Below are 20,838 nucleotides of genomic sequence, written 5' to 3' on the forward strand. Positions count from 1 at the left end.
AAGTGTTCAACGAAGTGTATCTTTTTTCCTGGGCAAGAACGGTGAAAGTGTTCAATAGCTTTTGTTGCAAAGACTTCAAGTTTTGTGGCTATGCAAAAAATGACTTTCAAATGATAAAGAAAATATAGATAATACACAAAGATTTGTATTATCTAATAACAGTTTTATAAAGCAGTGAGGCACTCAAGACCAGTCTATGTTATGAATAATAGCGTAAAGTAAACGTCCACTACCTGTGACTGAATTCACAATACAGCTTGGCCTCTTATAGCTTGTTGCTTAATTACACACTCAAAAAGGATTTTTGCAGGTTGTTCAGTTTACTTAATTAAAATAAACTAAAGCAACACAATTCTAGAACATTTTGTAACAACTTGATTTCATTGAATTGTATCCAGTTAAATGTGTACAATTTAAGTTTACTTAATCCATTTGAGTTGGGACTACATTAACTTTTTGTAGCATTGATGAAACTGGTCAGCATGTTTTGCATGGGACTCGATTGGTTGAACATATGTTGAAATTAAGTGTTACCGTTGTGGTGATGATAGTTTGAGGATGGACTTTCTCGTTAAAGTGATGTTTGAGTGCTGCTTAGTTCCATAAGGAGTTCCTTTCAAATTGACAGTGCAACAGTTTCGCTGTCCTTATACTTGCTCACCTGGCATATACTAATGATTAATCAAATAAATGTATTTGGATCAACATAAGAAAAACTGTTAAATTATTCATTTGAAGTTGAGTTAAAAAATACTAAAGTACATTGATTTGACCTAATTTAACTCAATTATGTTGGCTCAATTAAACTGACTTCACCCAGAAATGAAAAGTCTCTCATCATTTACTCACTCTCATGCCATCCCAGATGTGTATGACCTTCTTTCTTCTGCACAACACATATGAAGATTTTTTGAAGAATATCCCAGCTCTGTAGGTCCATACAATGCAAGTGAATGGGTGCTAAAATTGTGACACTACAAAAAGCACATAATGGCATCATAAAAGTAATCCATACGACTCCAGTTGTTAAATCCATATCTTCAGAAGTGATATGATAGGTATGGGTGAGAAACAGAGCAATAGTTAAGTCCTTTTTTGATAGAAATTCTTCTCCCTGCCTAGTAGGGGGCATGATGCATAATGAATGTGAATCCCCAAAAACACAAGAAGAATGCGAAAAGGACCTGTTTCTCACCCACACCTATCATATCACTTCTGAAGACATTGATTTAACCACTGGAGTCTTATGGATTTCTTTAATGCTTCCTTTGTGATATTTGGAGCTTCAAAATGTTGGTACTGATTCAATTGCTTTGTATAGACTTAAAGAACTGAGAAATTCTTCTAAAACCCTTCATTTGTGTTCTGCAGAAGAAAGAAAGTCATACACATATGGGATGGCATGAGGGTGAGTAAATGATGAGAGACTTTTCATTTCTGGGTGAACTTTCCTTTTAAATCAGAATGAAAGAAATTAAATTGCTTGTGAAATCTCTCAAATTCAAGTAAGGGTAATTCATTACTTCATGACTCTTTCATCTTAGCTCTGCCAAGTGCATGCACAGGATCAGCCGCCATACGCTACAGCTACAACATAATATTAGTTTAGTGCTAACAACAGTTAGTGCTATTATAAGCATAAATGCTGTTTTGAAAGGCAATAGTGGGTATATATATCAGGGGAATGTGGCAGCTAGACCTTGATAAATGACTGGCCAGGTCTCATTAGCACAACCTTCCAGCTGTGAGCCCCCAGTGAGATGCTCCAGCAGGACTAATGAGACTGATGTGTAAGATAATATTTCCGTTTCAGAAGCATATATATAATTACCTGTTTGCAATAGCTTTAGGAACTCCTACTCTCTGTATATAAAGACTTCAAAAGACTAATGATCACCCCCTGACAGCATGAATTCATTTTCAAGCAGGCAAAAAAATATTTCTGAGCATTTATTCACTTTTCAACCGATACAGAGCTTAATGATGCTGATGTCAACATGCAAGGTGATCTGTGCTATCACTCATAAAGCAGTCTTTAAATCATTGTCACACTTAAAAAAATCCAGTCATTTTCTATTATTCTAATTATAACACTACCTTAAAAGACTTAATAAATAATCGTAGTAATTAAAGGAAAAATAAAGAAAATTAAAATAAATCTATTCAATCTTAGCATGCAATAATGTATGCTGTTTTGGAAGCTCTGATTTCTTTTTCATCTGTTAAACCGACTGTGAAATGTCCACTTGCATTTTACAGGGAGCAAACCAAACAAAGAGGTCAATACAATTATAAACGAATTATAAACGAATTATAACATTCTATGTCAGTACTGATAACAAATTGCACATCTTATTATGATAGTGGCTACATGGAAAAATGAAAGTAATCATAAATATACCATTATGGCAAAGAAACATATCAAGCAGTATCAATGACAAAACTCAACCATGATGCATTATTTTAAGCCTACTTGACTATCTGACTGAAGAACGCTGTATACTATGGCATCCATTCTTCAATTCAAACAAATTATCAGCGAGGATACAGATGCTTGTTTGAGGGATGCAATAGCATGCTGGAGCAGATTTCCACCCAGACTGTATAAGAAGCAGAAAAGAGAGAGAGAGTTCACACATCAGATAAGATTTCCGGCCTAATTTTATTATTTTTTGACACAAAAAGTCCCTCAGGAAGACACGTCCTGTAAGCCACCCTGCTGTTCACATTGAGAAGGAGGTCTTCACTGCTCTGGTCCAGATGTGGCATCTGTTTCTACTTCATCTGCTCCCCCTGCTTTCAAAACAAACAGATTTTCAGATTTACTGTATACCTTAATTTTGCAGTTTACAATGAACAGCTGTCTATTCAACTTCCACATGTTCAACTTTCACATGTTCCTATGAAGTGACAGTGGAGGAGGATCTTTCAGGAGATTTTTTAGTTCCATGAAACACTTGATTTGACTTGATTTATCTTTACAAAAAATACAGTATGAGACGAAAGCATTACTTATTGATAGATATTGCCAGAATATGGGTTGATCCTATCTGGTCTTTTATTTTTGTCCAAGTAAAATGGAGCACACTCTCCTAGCCTCATTTCAGTGATGCAGATGCACCTGAGGATAAAAATAACACTTACATACATAAAAATGCTTAGCAACTGAAAACTGGGTTGATGTTGCTCGGTAAGTGCTTAAATTCGGAAGTGGGGTAGAGTGGAGCAGCACAGCTGAAGGAGAGATATTTGGGCCTGGCTAGAGGTTGAAAGGACACCTTCATTATCACTGCTTGGCACACTTTCCACATCAAATGACCAGATCTGCTTCTTCAGTTTCATCAAAGGACACCAATGGAGGATGTTCAAAAAAGCCTAGCAGAATGGAAGCTTTATGTGACAGAACATTATGGGTACGGTCTTTTCATCAGCGCTGGACTATTTGTTGCTTCAAAGTAGGATCTCGGACTGCAGCACCTCTGGGAATCAACTGTTTGTGAACAATTTGCATATAGCCACTGAGTATGGGAAGGTACTTTACCCAGAATCTCTGGAAAATGATGCAATTTGGGGCAGAACAAAACACATCACTCAAGAGAGAGGCTTTAATATTGAGTCTTAGAGTTTGTGAAGGATTAAGACACCCACAGCAGAAATTAGATTTAAAATTTGTGTCTAAACTGTGAGATAAGCTAAATATGCTGCATTTGAGAAGAATATGGAGTGACTCAGTGGACTTCATTCACTGTCTGTAAACCCATCAGTAGCTTTTCAAACAGTTGCACCATCTTTTCATGAGGGACAATGATAGATGTGTTAATTAAAAATGACTTAATTAAGAAAATAATTATCAAAAGCACTCAGTGAACTTAAAAAAAAAAAAAAAAAAGCAGCCTTGAGCTTGTTACAACTATTATGACAGGACTCGTTAAACAAAATTGATGGACTTTTCATGTTGTGATATGATTTGTTTTGTGTGTGTGTGTGTCTCTACTATTACTGTGATAGACACAATTCTGAAGCTGTGTCCCAAATGACACACTATAACCTATGCACTTACAATATACACTAGTATGCACTCAGCTATGTAGTGTATTCATTTTCAAAGTGTAGTATCATTCCAAAAGGAACACTTTACCATTTTGTACTACACAGAAGCATTTGGCGTTTAACAGCTGAAGGAAGTGACGTTTCAAAGGCATGCAATGTGCTGCCGTTAGCTTTAGCGCATTAGCCAACCTCAGTTCAATACTTGTATGTCAAACAACATACATATTCACACACTGTGGGGTGATAGCAAAGCAATTAGCCTACATTTGTAAGCTGCTGTTTTCACTGAAGTTTCGCTAGTTGCTACATTCTCATTTATTCACAATTTTGTCAGACCAGCAACGCAGCCAGGTAACTCCACCCCTTCCACTACGTACGGCAAGTCACAGGCTCAGAGTGTATGAAGTATCCAACATTCCACACTCTGTTTAGACGGTTGAAGAAATGCATCATCCGGGTACGCATAGTACACTTCTTTTTGATGCACTTTCTTTGTAACATTCTAGTCACACTACTTACACTTCAAAATGACATAGAATAGTGCAGAAGTGTGAGGTTTCGGATGCACCTTGTTGTCTTTTATTACAGTAAATACCCAGTGAATACACTTGACAAGCACAGATTTCTTTCCTGTGTTAACAAATTTCCTATTGAAACAGGATGTTTTGGCATAACATAGAAGAGCATTTTAGTTACCTCACAGTCATGAACGACAGAAATGTTCGGAATTGCATGCTACCATACTACTCTTACTATTTCTAGACTATGCAGATATAGAAGAAATAGTATGAGTAGTATGGTTGTATATGCTTTTCTAGTCTGTTGCAGGTAGTACTGGGTGGAGGGATATTCTCATTCTAGAGAGCATTTGAGTGGACAAAAATCTGTGTAGTGCAGGCTGAGTCATCAATATTTTTGGTCCATTTTACCGCAAAAGATAGACAGTACATTTTAACTGCATCATTTTGCCATAGATGACCTCAAAGCTAAAACACATGAACTAAAAGCCACAAAACTCTAACTCTGAAATAATGGGGTCTGTAAAAAAAAAAAAAAAAAATTAAAAAGCTCAAAAGTTTCGGGTATTTTGTTCACTTCAAATTTAGGAGCCAAATTCTGCTCTCAGGTGCTGAAATCTGAATAAATACATCTTTCTCTGAGTATCTGGGAGGGTTTCTTTAAGTGTGTTGCCAAGCTGAGTTTGATCTAGATATCTGACAACCATGTACCATGTGAGCAAGCAGATGGTTGTTGAGTTTAGTTCTTTTATTCACTATGCCAGTGGGGACAGTGACTCACCTGTGTCCCCTTGGCTGCCATTGAGAGCTTCACCACTGCTGCTCACCTCCTCGTTGGGCTTTTCACCAGGTTTCATCTTCTTCCGGGTCATATGACCACGGAAGCCAGCCTGGATTTTGGCGGCTGCCTTATTGGCTTCTGGATCATCCAGTGGGATGTCCATGATGTCCTCCTCCTCCTCCTGTGGCTGGCTGCATTCCTCCTGAGTGGTGGGATAAACAATTTTAATCATCAAAACAGGCACTTGGTATACTGTGCATTGATTTTTCTGTTGCCTAAAAATTATTCTATCCTCTGAACTCCTTACACTATATACCATGTTAGAGAGTTTAACATGATGAATCTCCTGCTTGCTTAAAGGAATAGTTCACCCAAAAATGAAAATTCTCTCATGATTTACTTTCATGCCATCCCAGATGTGTATGACTTTCTTTCTTCTGCAGAACAAAAATTAAGATATTTAGAAGAATATTTCAGCTCTGTAGGTCCTCACAATTGAAGTGAATGGGTGCCACAATTTTGAAACTCCAAAATCCACATAAAGGGAGCATAAAAGTAATCCATATGACTCCAGTGGTTAAATTCATGTGTTCAGACATGATATGACAGGTGTGGGTGAGAAACAGATCAATATTGTCTTTTTTTTTTTTTTTTTTTGTCATAAATTCTCCTCCTTGCCCATTAGGGGGCGATATGCAAGAAGGATGTGAATCACCAAAAACAGAAGAAGGAGAAAGTGAAAGTAAAGTGGAAATTGACTGAGCAGGGAAGAGAATTAATAAAAAAAAAAGACTTAAATATTTAGCTGTTTCTCACCCACACCTATCAAATCGCTTCAGAATATATGGATTTAACTACCAGAGTCATCTGGAGTACTTTTATTTTTCCCATATGTGGATTTTGGAGCTTCAAAAAATTTTGGCACCCATTCACTTACATTGAATGTAAATTGGCATGAGGTTGAGTAAATGCTGAGAGAATATTCATTTTTGGGTGAACTAACCCTTTAAGCCCCCTTGGAATGAATCACTATCCAACAGCTCCACAGAGAGACTCAGGACCAGCTTCCAGTGAAATGAGCCTGAGCATCACATCTACAATCAGTGTAGCGATTCAATTCAATTCTCCGCTTCTCCAATAAAAGGAAACAGTTCACAAAATGTAAATTCTGCCATCATTTACTCAGCCTCATATTGTTTAAAACCCGCAAGACTTTCTTTTCTCCGTGGAACACAAAAGTAGATGTTAGGCAGAATGTTCAGTCTAAGTCACCATTCACTTTTATTGTTTGGAAAAAAAGATGCAATGAAAGTGAATGGTGACTGAGACTAACATACTGCCTTAAATTTCCTTTTATAATAATTATTATTTAAAATCATTATTATTGTGAGTAAATAATGACAGACTTATCTTTTGTGTGTGTGTGTGTGTGTGTGTGTGTGTGTGTGTGTGTGTGTGTGTGAACTATCCCTTTAAGAAACATATTAACTTTTCCAAATAAAAAATAAAAGCAGATAACACAGAAATAAAAAAGACCCCAAACTTGGGATTGCTTTCAAAATCAAGGATTTAAACAACATAACTTACCCAGACATTACAAATACTAACTGGTTCTAATTTTCTACAAATTATAAAGAATGTCATCAGCACATACAGTTGTCCTTATCATCATAACGTGTGTGGTGGGATGTAGCGTTACTTGTCTCATTAGGTCTTTCTGAAAGCCACATGCATTCTCCCACCACATCCAACTCAGCATATGTAAATGGCTCAGCAGAGGCTGTTTGGCACTCCTTAAACAGCTTGTGTGAGGGTGATGAGCACAAGTCCATTGTAAAACCCTGGCAGGAGCAGGTCCACCCACTTTTGAACTAAAATTCTGCCTCTTTTCACATTAACCAAGCATCATGCCAACAGGCTGATATCTTGTGTCCACAGGCAGATTCGTACCACAATTCCCTTATAAATATGCTGTTCGTTTTACTGCTGCTTCTGAAGCCTGGCTTAGGCATACCCATGGGTCAACTCCAGTAGCGTAACTTAGATCTTGCGGACCCAGTGCAAAGAAACTATCAGGCCCCCTCTTTGGTCGTTTTCATCACCCCTGGGGGCCGTGGTCATTTTTATGGTTTCGTTTGAGGCTGCCCACCCTGCCCTCTCTCTAGTTACGCCCTTGACCTCTGATGAACACTGAGCAGTCACAAACCTTACAAATGTCTAAATATCTGTCACTAAACACATTATTAGCGTTTTTTTTTTAAGTCAGATTCCCAATTCAAAACGGACATTCTGCATAGAGGAAAAACAAAAAAAGATTCATAAACGGGGGGCCGTTCACACCAAAAGCGTTTTGGGCTGAAAAAGCTAGACGCAACGACACGAACAGAACAGAACGCTGATGTCTCAAGACGTAGTTTTCAAATTTTAAATTATTTACTTGACACAATATCTAAAAAACGTGGCTATCCGGGGAATGTTTACGCAGGAAAAATTATATATATATATATATATATATATATATATATATATATATATATATATATATATATATATATATATATATATAATAAAAACACAGCACGGATGGACGAAAAGTACGTTCAGAGTGAACGGCCCCTGAGACAACCACCGTTCTTAAATGAACTGTTCTTAAATTTACCATCGACATTACTTAAATTCAAAATACAGCCAAGTATTGATAATAAATGTTAATTTTTATCACTCCTAAACATGGAAAACATGGAAAAAGTCGACACCAACCGCACACTGTCTTATTCATAAACCGATTCAGATTAAATAAGCAAAGATAAAAAAGTGCAAACAACTTATTCTTCAGTATATAATAACAATTTATAACAATAAGCGCTTATAACAATTGGCGAGTAAAGTGGTTATTAGGCCTACTTACGATATGACAATCCATGACGCGCAATTACAGACGATTAAAAGCGTTTTATCGTTTCGTGTAAGCGCAATAGATCGTACACCTCCTATCAGGGCAAAATGTCTTGGACAAATACGCTCTCCTCCAACTATCCTTATAATTCAGAGTCTTAGGGTGGGAGGAGAGAGAGAGAGAGAGAGAGAGAGAGAGAGAGAGAGAGAGAGAGAGAGAGAGAGAGAGAGAGAGAGAGAGAGCGCATAATTTCTCTGACACCCATCATTGGTGTTTGCTCCTTGCACACATTTTGTTTAATGCTGACAATCATAGCGCCATTATTCTCACTTTCCTCTCACCTGTTACCAAAAGGATCAGAGATGCTTTATTTAGAATTGCAGAGTTGAAAATGAGTGAGATGAGAAAAATCATTGTGTCAGTTTAAAGAACTGCAAATCAAACCTCACTCTATTAGTCCAGCACAATTATATAACATCACTTTAAATACAGCACTTCTAATATGCAATCCAAAATGTTCCCTAATTGGCAAAATTACTGTCATTATCATGAAAGCCAGCTCCCCATATGTCAGTCAGACCCACACACAGACTGTGCCTCCTCCACCCTGTGGCAATATGATGTAGTAAAATACACAGACAGCAAATCCATTGCCCGTTATTTCACCGGAACATTGCTGTATCTCCTGCCTCCTACCCTACCAAGATTAAAAAGAGAGAGGAAAAAAATCAACTCTCTGCCATAATGGTACCACTTCTTTTCTTTGTATAAGGCTGGAAACTAATGAACTCAGTTCATAGAGCACCAAACAGTTGAAACACACTAAGAAGAAGATGAGGTGAGTGTGCCAGTGATTGATGATAGCCATGAATATTGTTACTGAAAATAGCAACTACATGATTCCCTTGCTCCACCTACATCATATAAAGTCTTTGGACAAGAGTTGATATAGGTCAGGTTAGATGACCTATATTTGAGAAAGAGATAGAGAGAAAGAGGGAGAGAGCATTGCTTTCATGTATATCTCTAATTAGCCTCTGCAGAACTTGAAACACTATTTCGGACAGAGGATGAAACAGTCAACCAGGTGGAACTAATATATATAATTTTTCCTCAGAAATATCACAATAAAGGAATATTCTGGGTTCAGTGCAAGTTAAAAGGATAGTTCACCCGAAAATGAAAATTCTCTCATCATTTACTCACTCTCATGCCATCCCAGATAAGTGTGACTTTCTTTCTTCAGCAGAACACAAATGAAGATTTTTAGAAGAATATCTCAGCTCTGTAGGTCCATACAATGCAAGTGAATGGTGATCAGACCTTTGTAGCTCCAAAAATCACATAAAGGAAATTGTGAATAATGAAAACATAAGACTCCAGTGGTTTAATCCATATCTTCAGAAGCTATATAATAGGTGTAGGTGTGAAACAGATCAAAATTTGAGTCATTTTTACTCTAAATCTCCACTTTCACTTTCACATCTGAAAGTGAAAGTTAAAATGGAGATATAGAATATAAAAGGACTGTTTCTCTGTCTCTTTGTTTCTCACACACACCTATTATATTGCTTCTGAAGAGATGGATTTAAACACTGGTGTCTTATGGATTACATCTATGTTTCCTTTATGTGATTTTTGGAGCTACAAAGGTCTGATCACCATTCACTTGCACTGTGAGGACCTATGGAGCTGAGATATTTTTCTAAAACTCTTCGTTTTTGTTCTGCTGAAGAAAGAAAGCCATACACATCTGGGATGGCATGAGGGTGAGTAAATGATGAGAGAATTTTCATTTTTGGGTGAACTATCCTTCTAAGCTCAATCGACAGCATTTGTGGCATAATGTTTATTACCACAACAATTAATTTCATCTTGCCCTTCCTTTTCTTTAAAAAAACAAAACAAAAAACAAAAACAACAATCTTGATTTACAGTGGATCACAGTGAGTGAATGGGGGCCACTCTATAAACGTTAAAATACACACTGTTTCAAAAGTATAGCCACAAGATGTAAAGAATATGCATGTTAACATGATTTTAGTGTGATAAAATTGCTTACTAACCCTTTCTGTGTAAAAATCTGTGCATTTTTACAACTTCATTGCCATGATGACTTTTCAACGTAATACCACAAACCCTCAAACCCAAAAATGACTGTAAAAGCAACGATTACAACAACTTTACAAATGAAATAATACATGAGTTTAAACAGAAGAATTAATGTATGTGCTTTTATAAAATTATAAGCTTCAGGTTTCTGCTTTTAAACATTCCAAAAATTGGCCACATTCACTTTCATTGTAAGTGCCTCACTGTAACCTCGATTTGTAAAGAAAAGGAGGGATGTGTCTAAATAAATTTTTGTCATAATCAGCATTATGACACAAATGCTGGTGACTGAACTTAACATGTAATGAACATGGAATGTTCCTTAAACTCCAAAATCTAGATCAGTTTCACCCTAAGATGATAAATGGTTGGTAAAATGTTACCATGGAAACACACCAAATCACTTTCCTTCAAACTCCCTCTAAAGAAACATATGGATAATATTATGGCCTCCTGGTGATTGATCTAAACATGAATTTCTCTTTATGAAATGTTGTAGTCTTTTGGTTGGGTTTATAAATATTGTACAATATGTATGTACAGTTTGAGTTTTTTTTTTTTGTTTGTTTGTTTTTTTTTTTTTTTTGACTCTCCATGGTAGGCTTGCAGACTTGTACTCAGAAGCTGGACTATTTCAGGGACATCTTCAATCACTGTCCTCCAGAGATGGGCATAGAGGTACAGAGCCAGGCTGTTGATCAGACATATCCTTGTGGATTTTATTTTTACTTATTAACTTGGGACAAAAAAGGGAACAGTCTGAATCCAGTGCATCTCTTCTAACACATTACATTATAATCTGGCCACAACAGCCCATATATTTTGTATGTGTATCAAATCAGTTGGAGGTACTAGGGGGAAAAAAAGGATGACAAAAAGAGAAAAAAAAAAAAAAATTCTGTACCTTTTGTTCACTACTTTCAGGATTCTCCTGGTTCTCACTTTGAAGTGTAGAATCTTGACTTTTACCTCTTTGGTCCTCCAAGTGATCCTCCTGATCTGCATCAGTCTCAGTGTTTTCAGTCTGTTCTTGTGACTGTATGATCTTCATCAGTTATGATTTCAGTTTCTCTCTCTGTTCTCTCTGACAAAGGCCTGTGATGAACTTCCTCTTTTTCAGAAGGCACGTTATCTTCCTTCAGTTCTGGATCATTGAGTCCATCATCGTCAGTTTTCATAGTGTCTTGCTGATGCATGTTTGAAACATAATCATAAGGCCTCTCGTTTAGACCGTTGGCTTTGGTTTGGTCTGCTTCGTCTTTCTCATCTTTGCCTATTTCATCCTGGTCCATCTCTTCAGCCTCACTGTTGAGATCACTTCCTTCTTTTTCGTTCCCTGTGTTTACATCTTTCTCGGAGGTGTCCATTACATCAGTTTTTAAAATCTCATTGCCTGTCACATCCTCTGCTACTTCGGTGTCACTGTCATTGCCGTTCAGTTGTGAAACTGGCTCCAAAGCATCATTTCATTCTTTTCATTAGCCTTTTCATCAGCCTCTTGCTCATCTGTATGAGCAGAGCATTGATGATCAGCATTCACAATGACTTCATCCAGCACATCTATGACTTCACTTTTACTATCAATTGTTTCATCACTGTAGTCAATGCATGTGTCTTTCATTTCTATCAGTGATCTACTATTAATATCAGATGCGGAAGTGCTTGTTTCTGCAACAGGTTTGTCTTCTACAAAATCATTGTTGCTGCTGTACTCATGATTTGTCTATTCTTGATCTTCATTGTTCACTAAATCATCCTTTTCCTCAAGATGTTCCCTTGTTTCCAGTGGTACTGGTTTCAGATATGTCTTTTTCAACAGCAAGAGTACTTTCTGCTGATTCTTCTAAATAAACCTGCTCAGTGCTCTTTTCCTCTGGGCTAGAGTCCTCCAATAAAGTGTCTGTAATATCTGAGACTCCCTGCTCAGCATCTTCACTATAGCCATTAAATTCTGGCTTGTTTATCTATATCCTGCTCAATATGTGAAAGAGTTTCAAAAAAAGATACTGCTAACTGGTTTTGTGAATCCTTGGAGTGATTTATCTCTTCAGCACATACATCCACATTTGCAAGACCACCAAAGGAAGGCACATGAATAAGCTCAAGTTCGGATCTGCAGATATCAATATCTTTTGACTCTTTTGCTGCTTCATCATCTCTTGGTAATTCTGTACCTTCTGATGTTTGTTCTGGAACCTCGCTGGGGTCTTTCAGCTCTTGAGCAAATATATCAACATGTGCTGTTCCCAAACAGGGAATATCTGAAGCTGGTTCATGTTCTTTCTCACTGGATTCTTCATCTGACTTATCATTTTGCTCTACCTCAGGGTTTTCTGAATTATCAGAGGAATTATTTGCATTGTGGTATTTTAATGTGGAGCGCAGAATTCCTGTAAAGTTTGACGTAACATTAGGAAGGAAGTAACGAGAGCTGGATCTAAGTGCGGCTAAAAATAGTTTAATGAAGTGAAGTAAACAAAGTACAAAATAACGGGGTAAACACAGGAATAAAAGAAACATCCATGATGGGGAAACACAGGCACAAAGGAAAGATTCATGAAGGGCACTGGTCATACACAGGAGGTCAAAACACATAACAACTGAGCAACACTAAGCAAATGACAGGGCATTATATACACAATGGGTAATGAGTAAATGAAAGACAGGTGAAAACAATCTAGGACAGCTGGCAGTGATGAAGGCAGGGAATTATGGGAAGTTTAGTCCAGGAGGAACAGATGACAGAGGCAAAACACAAGGCAGACAACAGGGAATCATGACAGAACCAGAAGACCCAGAAGACCAGAGTATATCAGGCGGACGGCCAGGAGACCAAGGATACCAGAGCAGATCAGGTGGATGACCAGGAGACCCAGAAGACCACCTCAGGGTAGGGACTGGATCAGGAGGCCTGGTTGGTGGCCACAGGGCTGAAACAGGATCAGGAGGCCTGGGTGGCGACCACAGACTAGAGACTGGAGCCGTGGAAGACTCGGAGGGCAGAGCCGTGGAAGGCAGAGCTGTGGCAGGCTTGAAGGGTGAAGCCATGGAAGGCGGAGCCATGGCCGGCTCGAGGCTAAGAGTCCAGGATGACTGGGGAATTACCTTTTTGGTCATGAGCATAGACAGAGTCTCAGGAGCGATCTCTGTGGTCGTGGGCATGGAATGAGATTAGGGAACGACCTCTGTGGTCGTGGGCATAGACAGAGACTTGGGTACAACCTCTGTGGTCGTGGGCATGGACTGAGACTCGGGAACAACCTCTGTGGTCGTGGGTGTAGACAGAGACTTGGAAATGACCTCTGTGGTCGTGGGCATGGACTGAGACTCGGGAACAACCTCTGTGGTCTTGGGCATAGGAAGAGACTCAGAGATGACTTCTGTGGTCGTGAACATGGACAGAGACTTGGAACCGACCAATGTGGTCATGTACAAGGGTAGAGAATCGGAGACAACCTCTGTGGTCGTGTACATAGGCAGAGACTTGGAAACAACCTCCATGGTCGTGTACATGGGCAGAGACTCTGAGACGATCTCTGTGGTCGTGAACATGGGCAGAGAATTGGAAATGACCTCCGTGGTCGTGTACATGGGCAGAGACTCGGAGACGAAAACATGAGTGAGCAGGCAAAACACATTTCTTTTATTTCTTATGGGATTCATATTCAACTGTAGGTTATAACAGAATGGCACAATCATAAAACAAAACATGGCAACAAAGAAAAAAATGAAATGACCCCTGTTCAAAAGTCTGCATACCCTTAGTTCTTAATACTGTGTATTGCCCCCTTTAGCATCAATGACAGCGTGCAGTCTTTTGTAATAGTTGTCTATGAGACCCCAAATTCTTGCAGGTGGTATAGCTGCCCATTCGTCTTGGCAAAATGCCTCCAGGTCATGCAAAGTCTTTGGTCGTCTTGCATGAACCGCACGTTTGAGATCTCCCCAGAGTGGCTCGATGATAGTTAAGATCAGGAGACTGTGATGGCCACTCCAGAACCTTCACCTTTTTCTGCTGTAATCACTGGAGGGTCAACTTGGCCTTGTGCTTAGGGTCATTGTTGTGCTGGAAAGTCCAAGAGCGTCCCATGTGCAGCTTTCGTGCAGAAGAATGAAAATTGTCTGCCAGTATTTTCTGATAAAATGCTGCATTCATCTTGCCATCAATTTTCACAAGATTCCTCGTGCCTTTAGAGCTCACCCCCCCCCCCCCCAAAAACATCAGTGATCCACCACCATGCTTCACAGTGGGGATGGTATTCTTTTCACTATAGGCCTTGTTGACCCCTCTCCAAACATAGCGCTTATGGTTGTGACCATAAAGCTCTATTTTTGTCTCCTCACTCCAAATTACAGTGTGCCAGAAGCCGTGAGGCGTGTCAAAGTGTTGTCGGGCATATTGTAACTGGGCTTTTTTTGTGGCATTGGTGCAGTAAAGGCTTCTGGCAACTCGACCATGCAGCTCATTTTGGTTCAAGTATTGTCGTATTGTGCTCCTTGAGACAACTACACCATCTTTTTCCAGAGCAGCATATTTCTCCTGAGGTTACTTGTGGGTTTTTCTTTGAATCACGAACAATTCTTCTGGCAGTTGTGGCTGAAATCTTTCTTGGTCTACCTGACCTTGGCTTAGTATCAAAAGATCCCCGAATTTTCCACTTCTTAATGAGTGATTGAACAGTACTGACTGGCATTTTCAAGGCTTTGGATATCTTTTTTCATCCTTTTCCTTCTTTATAAAGTTCCATTACCTTGTTACGCAGGTCTTTTTACAGTTCTTTTCTGCTCCCCATGGTTCAGTATATAGCCTGCTCAGTGCATCCATGTGAGAGCTAACAAACTCATTGACTATTTATTCACAGACACTCATTGCAATTTAAAAAGCCACAGGTGTGGGAAATTAACCCTAAATTGCCATTTAAACCTGTTTGTGTCACCTTGTGTGTTTGTAACAAGGCCAAACATTCAAGGGTATGTAAACTTTTGATCAGGGCCATTTGGGTGATTTCTGTTATCATTATGATTTAAAAAGGAGCCAAACAACTATGTGATAATAAATGGCTTCATATGATCACTATCCTTAAATAAAAGACTTTCCTTAAAAAAATGTTTTCACAATTTCTGCCAGGGTATGCAAACTTTTGAGCACAACTGTACACAATGGGTAATGAGTAAATGAAAGACAGGTGAAAACATTCTAGGACAGCTGGCAGTGATAAGGGCAGGGAATTATGGGAAGTGTAGTCTGGGAGGAATAGATGACAGAGGCAAAACAGAAGGCAGACAACAGTGAATCATGACAGATCCATTGTTTCCAAAAGTTTCAGAATGACCAGCTTTGTTTCTGAAAATTGACATATATGAAGGCAGAGAAATTTATTTAGTTCAACTGTGATCAATAATGTAAGTAAATAGGTACAACAGGAGTAATAAATTAATCCTTAAGTACAACCCAGATGTGTATCTGTGCTCTCACTGCTCTGGCACTATAATCAGTCCTCTGAAAGTCGCCCTCTTCCTGATTGAATGATCAAAGTCCCGTCGTGATACAGAGATCCTGCCCACTGAGTTTCATCCTGCTATTAAGTCCAAAAACTACTGCACTGCAATAAAATCCACTAGCAGAATCAAGGAAATCACACCAAAACAACAGACAATACTCTGTCATTATCAGTTTTATTGTCCAAATATTCCTATCTCACTCTTCTCTCTCATTAATCATGCTATGTAAAGTAGAAGCAGACTGCTCCTTTCATCTGACAAATTGTTATGGGGAGAAATCACACTTCTTATTCACAGACCTATTTGCCTTAGGTAAACTGGAATTTCCTTACGTTGATGCATTCTGTTTTGAAAAGAACAAACAAAACACAGGTTAGAGAAAAGTATAATAAATATTTGACAGATTACAGTACACAATTATTTTTAAGGTAGTATAAAAGCTCAGAGTCACATCAGTGTCATCACAATTTATGTTTTTATTAAAGCACTTGTTTAGACAAAAATTAAAATTCTCAGACTGGCCTTTCAACACCTCCCTGGCAAGTCCCTCCAATAAATTTCCAAAACCTCTAGGGATCCACAGGTTTGTGATGGAGAAGGGAACAGACATCTTATACAGTATAACACCTGAGATCTGATCATATAGTAACGAAAGAGAGACATCCATTAAAAGGTATTGGGTTTACATGTTGGCTGGCAAATTTACAATGCAACGACTTTTTTAATTAAAAAAAAAAAGAAAGAAAAAGAAAAAAAAAGAAAAGTTTTCCACATGATTTATTCTCATGCCCTTTAGCATTAACAAGTTTTAAAAGTGATTTTTTTTTCTCCCCAATTTGGAATGCCCAATTCCCAATGCACTCCAGGTCCTTGTGGTGGCGTAGTGACTCGCTACGGGATGGAGGTAGAGGACGAATCTCAGTTGCCTCCGCGTCTGAGAGCGTCAATCCGCGCATCTTATCATGTGGCTTGTTGAGCACGTTACTGTGGAGACATAGCGTGTGTGGAGGCTTCACGCTATTCTCCGCGGCATCCATGCACAACTCACCATGTGCCCCACCGAGAGCGAGAACCACATTTTAGCGACCACGAGGAGGTTGCCCCATGTGACTCTACCCTCCCTAGCAACCAGGCCAATTTGGTTGCTTAGGAGACCTGGCTGGAGTCACTCAGCACGCCCTGGATTCTAACTCGCGACTCCAGGGGTGGTAGCCAGCATCTTTACTCACTGAACTGCCCAGGCCCCCAAAAGCGAGTTTTAAAAGTATGCCTTTAACACAGAATGTGTATTTCTCAGTGAAATTAATGACATATTATAACACTTGTGATATTAAACAAACATTTGTTTTCCTGCTCTGTTAAATCGGTATTCACAATATATTTCAGATTAGGTGAACTGATGTAATGTTTCTGTATGTAGATTAATGTTGTCAATGTTGCTTAGCAACTGCTACACATTGCTAACTACGGAAACCCCAGAGGGTAAAAGTTATTCAAGTAGCTTTATTGGCAGATAACAAAAGAAGCTTTACATTGCTAAATCATTACAATAGAATATAAACAATCATACACATTTACACAGTTAACACGCAATTTAAAATAACTTGAATAAAGTCAAATGAAAATAATGAAAAAGTAATGTTTGTTTACTTGTTTACTCTGTATGAGTAATATGTCTATTTGTTTATGTCATACTATAAACGACAAAAATACTAAATAAATAAACATTGGCAAAGAGGTTGATAATGTAGAAAAAGCTTTAATTATAATTAAAACAAAAAGTCAGCTAATTATTCAAGACTCTATAAAAATGTGGTACATACACACGAGTTCACACACGCACACAAAGTTTTACAGGTTTTAATTGAAGAAAACATAAATTGGGGCGACAGCTAATGATTTTCCTAACATTTTTGCCAATTATTATTATTATTATTATTTATTTATTTATTTTATTGTTTTGCCAAAGTCACAGTTATTTGAAATAACTAACTAAGAGCCTCGCAGGAGTAGGTAATTACAGCATATTCAGACGTTGTGCTTAATTTCCTGGTGACCTCTTTAGAGTGGATGTGCAGTCTGTCAGCTGAAGCATGCAGTCCTGCTCTGGCCTCATCTCTCCATCTCTGCAAAACACAATCAATTTGTCACACATCTAAGGTCCATTGGGATTAAATAATAAACCTTCAAAAAGATACTTAACCATATTTGTGTATAATCTTTCACTTACAGGTCTTTGGGTCTTTGAAGTCTGGTTAAAGGTGTCCGATAGATCCGGATTGCTGGATCCTCTCACAGAGATCACGATGTCAGCATAAGGGACTTCATGATCGCTCTGGGTGTCTGGAGTAAATGAAAAAATAAAGTTATTTGCACAAGTTAGCCCTTGAATGGTAGATACCAGAAGTCACCTCAGATTGTGTGACCTATTTTGTGAGGCACAATACATTTATTTTACTTGTTAGGATTATTAACAGTAGGGTAAAACGGGGCTAAAGGCACACCGTTAGCAAAATTGCCTTTTTTTCTGGTCACAAAGTGCATCAAGATTGAAAAAAAAAAACCCCAAAACATTTATTTTTTATTGAATATTGATGGATTGTGTGGAAACAAATAATATGAGATATTATAACATATGAGAACTTCTTCAATGCTGTTTAATATGCCTTCAAGGTGGCACCTCATAAAGTTGCTTTCCCAGATTTGTATAGTAACTCAAATATAAGATAGTTATGATTTATAATTTTTTATCACTACATAATTCCCATATTTCCATTTGTGTTTTTTATAGTTTTTGATGGCTTTACATTTGTGTATTGTAAAATGTGGAAAACAGTAAAAACTATCTCTAAATTTTTGACTGATTGTGTAGATCTGTTTAAACATCTTTAGAAAAATGTAAAGACCTTGAGCGACTGGCCTCATCAGCACGCCCGATCTGGAAGTAACCCTGCAAGAGACCACATATTACAGATCAAAGAGAGATGTATTTATTTTACATGCTTTGGTACTTCATAATAATTCATTTAAAATGTAAAATTGTGCTTCACCTTTCATGTGTTACATTAGTTGTATCCATTAGCTTACACCCTCTTCTGTAGCACAAATATACCAGATGTGCTGTCAGGACAATCACTGCAGACACTGCAAAAGCTGCAAAAATCTTGGCCCAGGTGTGTTCATCTGTATGAAAAATTGCTGACTATTTCATGTGAATTTGAAAATGGGTGTTTGGTTAGAATAAGTTGCTATATTTTTGCCATATATGTAAAACACTCACCTGATGTGATGACTTGTATTTCCACAGTGATAGCCTGTTTGGTGCAAGTCCCTTTTACTTGACACCTATAACGTCCACCATCCACAGCTTTGATTGCACTCCACTGTACCACGGTGTAATTTTTTGTCCATGGGAGGGTACTGTTTTCTCTGACCCACTGTCCCTCACAGTGTTTGTTGTCAGGGGCAACACAATAAAGTTTGAGTGAGGTTCCTGCCATAACTTCAATGGTGGATAATGGTGTAAGCACCTCCTCTGCCTCAGTCTGATCTCTGTACAACTTCACTCTCAGAGATGGACCTAGACCCAGAAAAATGATGTCAATTTGTTTTAATACAAATCAGTGCTTCTCTCCCTAAAATAGGACAGCAGAGCCATCCTTAATTTTTAAGATTTAGACTTGAGAATCTATTTTCACAAATCAATATGTACGCCTACAGCAGTTATATGCCAACAAAAAGATCTTAGAACCTCGTTGTACTCACCAACTTGTCCTTTAGAAGGGGTTACTGGTCTATCAGATTCATCTGAAAGAAGAATTATTACATCATGGTGTGAAAAAAGTCTGGCAGTAATTTTTCTATAAATATGAGAGGTGATTCATTATTACAGTAACAGTAAACTCAAATACATCTTACCCTGAACTTGCAATGTTACCAGAAGCTCAGTTTTACAAGGAAGGCCTGGGCGATCACTCTCTTCAGACAAGCATGAATAGTTATAACGGGTTTGCTCCATAATTAGATCATGTGTGTACAAGCTCACAATGCACATGTCTTCTAATTTATAGTTTCTTTGTTCCCAGTGGCACTTGCTACATGCAAATGTTTCTTTCCATATCCAGTAACCACGAGTGAAGCCACTGGAACAGTTGTAGGTACAATTTAAAGTAAACGGCTCATGTAGTCTCACATTCTTAATCTCACGCTGGGTCCCGGTACTTATACTTCTTGCAGTCACTGTGAAGAACCAGAAAGTTAAAACTTAAAAGCAGCTGTTGTAAATTACAGGTACAGATTCATTTAAAAAGTAATGAAAGAATTCACAAAAATATAATTATGTATAATTACCTGGGAATCCTAATTGTAAAAGCATCATCACAAGAATCAAAAACATGTTTAGGCATTCATTCAAGAAAAATGTTCTTCTCTGCATAAATAAATAATGAATGGCATTGGCATGGGTGAAAAACAAATGGAGGCTCCTCCCCCATAAGGAGAGGCATAATCTACAAAGAGCACCTGCCTATGGAAAATGTGGTTAACTGAACAGTTGGTGCATTTTCATGCATAGCAAAATGTCATTGTGCCTCTTGAAGCTTTTTGATTTGCTTGGCAATTTGGCAACTAAAAAATATGTGCTTTCTATGTATGTATATATATATATATATATATATATATATATATATATATATATATACACACACACACAGATATATCATCGTTATATTTACAGTAAGGTTTTGTGTGAAATGTCAATTAAATTTATTGCAATGATTAAGGAAGTAATATCCAAAATCAATCAAACAGTACAATGGTGTCATGTTTTGATTCAAGATTTAGTTATTCCCAGATTGTTCTTCTTATCTAGTTGACATTTTCTACAGATCTAAACCATTTAAATGGAAATTGCATCAGTTATATTAACATACATTCACAGTTTGACTCTTGATAACATCCATGTTAATGAATCAAGTTGT

General features: G+C 37.9%; 1 protein-coding gene and 1 pseudogene across 1 annotated transcript; both read right to left on the reverse strand.

Moving 5' to 3' along the window:
* Positions 1-1,945: 1,945 nt before the first annotated feature.
* LOC127429677 (eukaryotic translation initiation factor 5B-like) lies at positions 1,946-13,786 on the reverse strand (annotated as a pseudogene).
* A 2,567-nt stretch (positions 13,787-16,353) lies between these two features.
* Positions 16,354-20,308, reverse strand: LOC127429745 (uncharacterized). The gene is made up of 8 exons (XM_051678879.1): positions 20,210-20,308; positions 19,778-20,098; positions 19,625-19,666; positions 19,140-19,439; positions 18,910-19,042; positions 18,766-18,809; positions 18,090-18,202; positions 16,354-17,985 (listed from the first exon to the last, which is right to left on the reverse strand). Exons 1-8 carry the CDS (start codon positions 20,292-20,294, stop codon positions 17,848-17,850), a joined length of 1,176 nt encoding a protein of 391 aa, XP_051534839.1. The 5' UTR covers positions 20,295-20,308; the 3' UTR covers positions 16,354-17,847.
* Positions 20,309-20,838: the final 530 nt, after the last annotated feature.

Source organism: Myxocyprinus asiaticus, chromosome 39, assembly GCF_019703515.2.
Source record: "Myxocyprinus asiaticus isolate MX2 ecotype Aquarium Trade chromosome 39, UBuf_Myxa_2, whole genome shotgun sequence".
Taxonomy (NCBI): Eukaryota; Metazoa; Chordata; class Actinopteri; order Cypriniformes; family Catostomidae; genus Myxocyprinus; species Myxocyprinus asiaticus.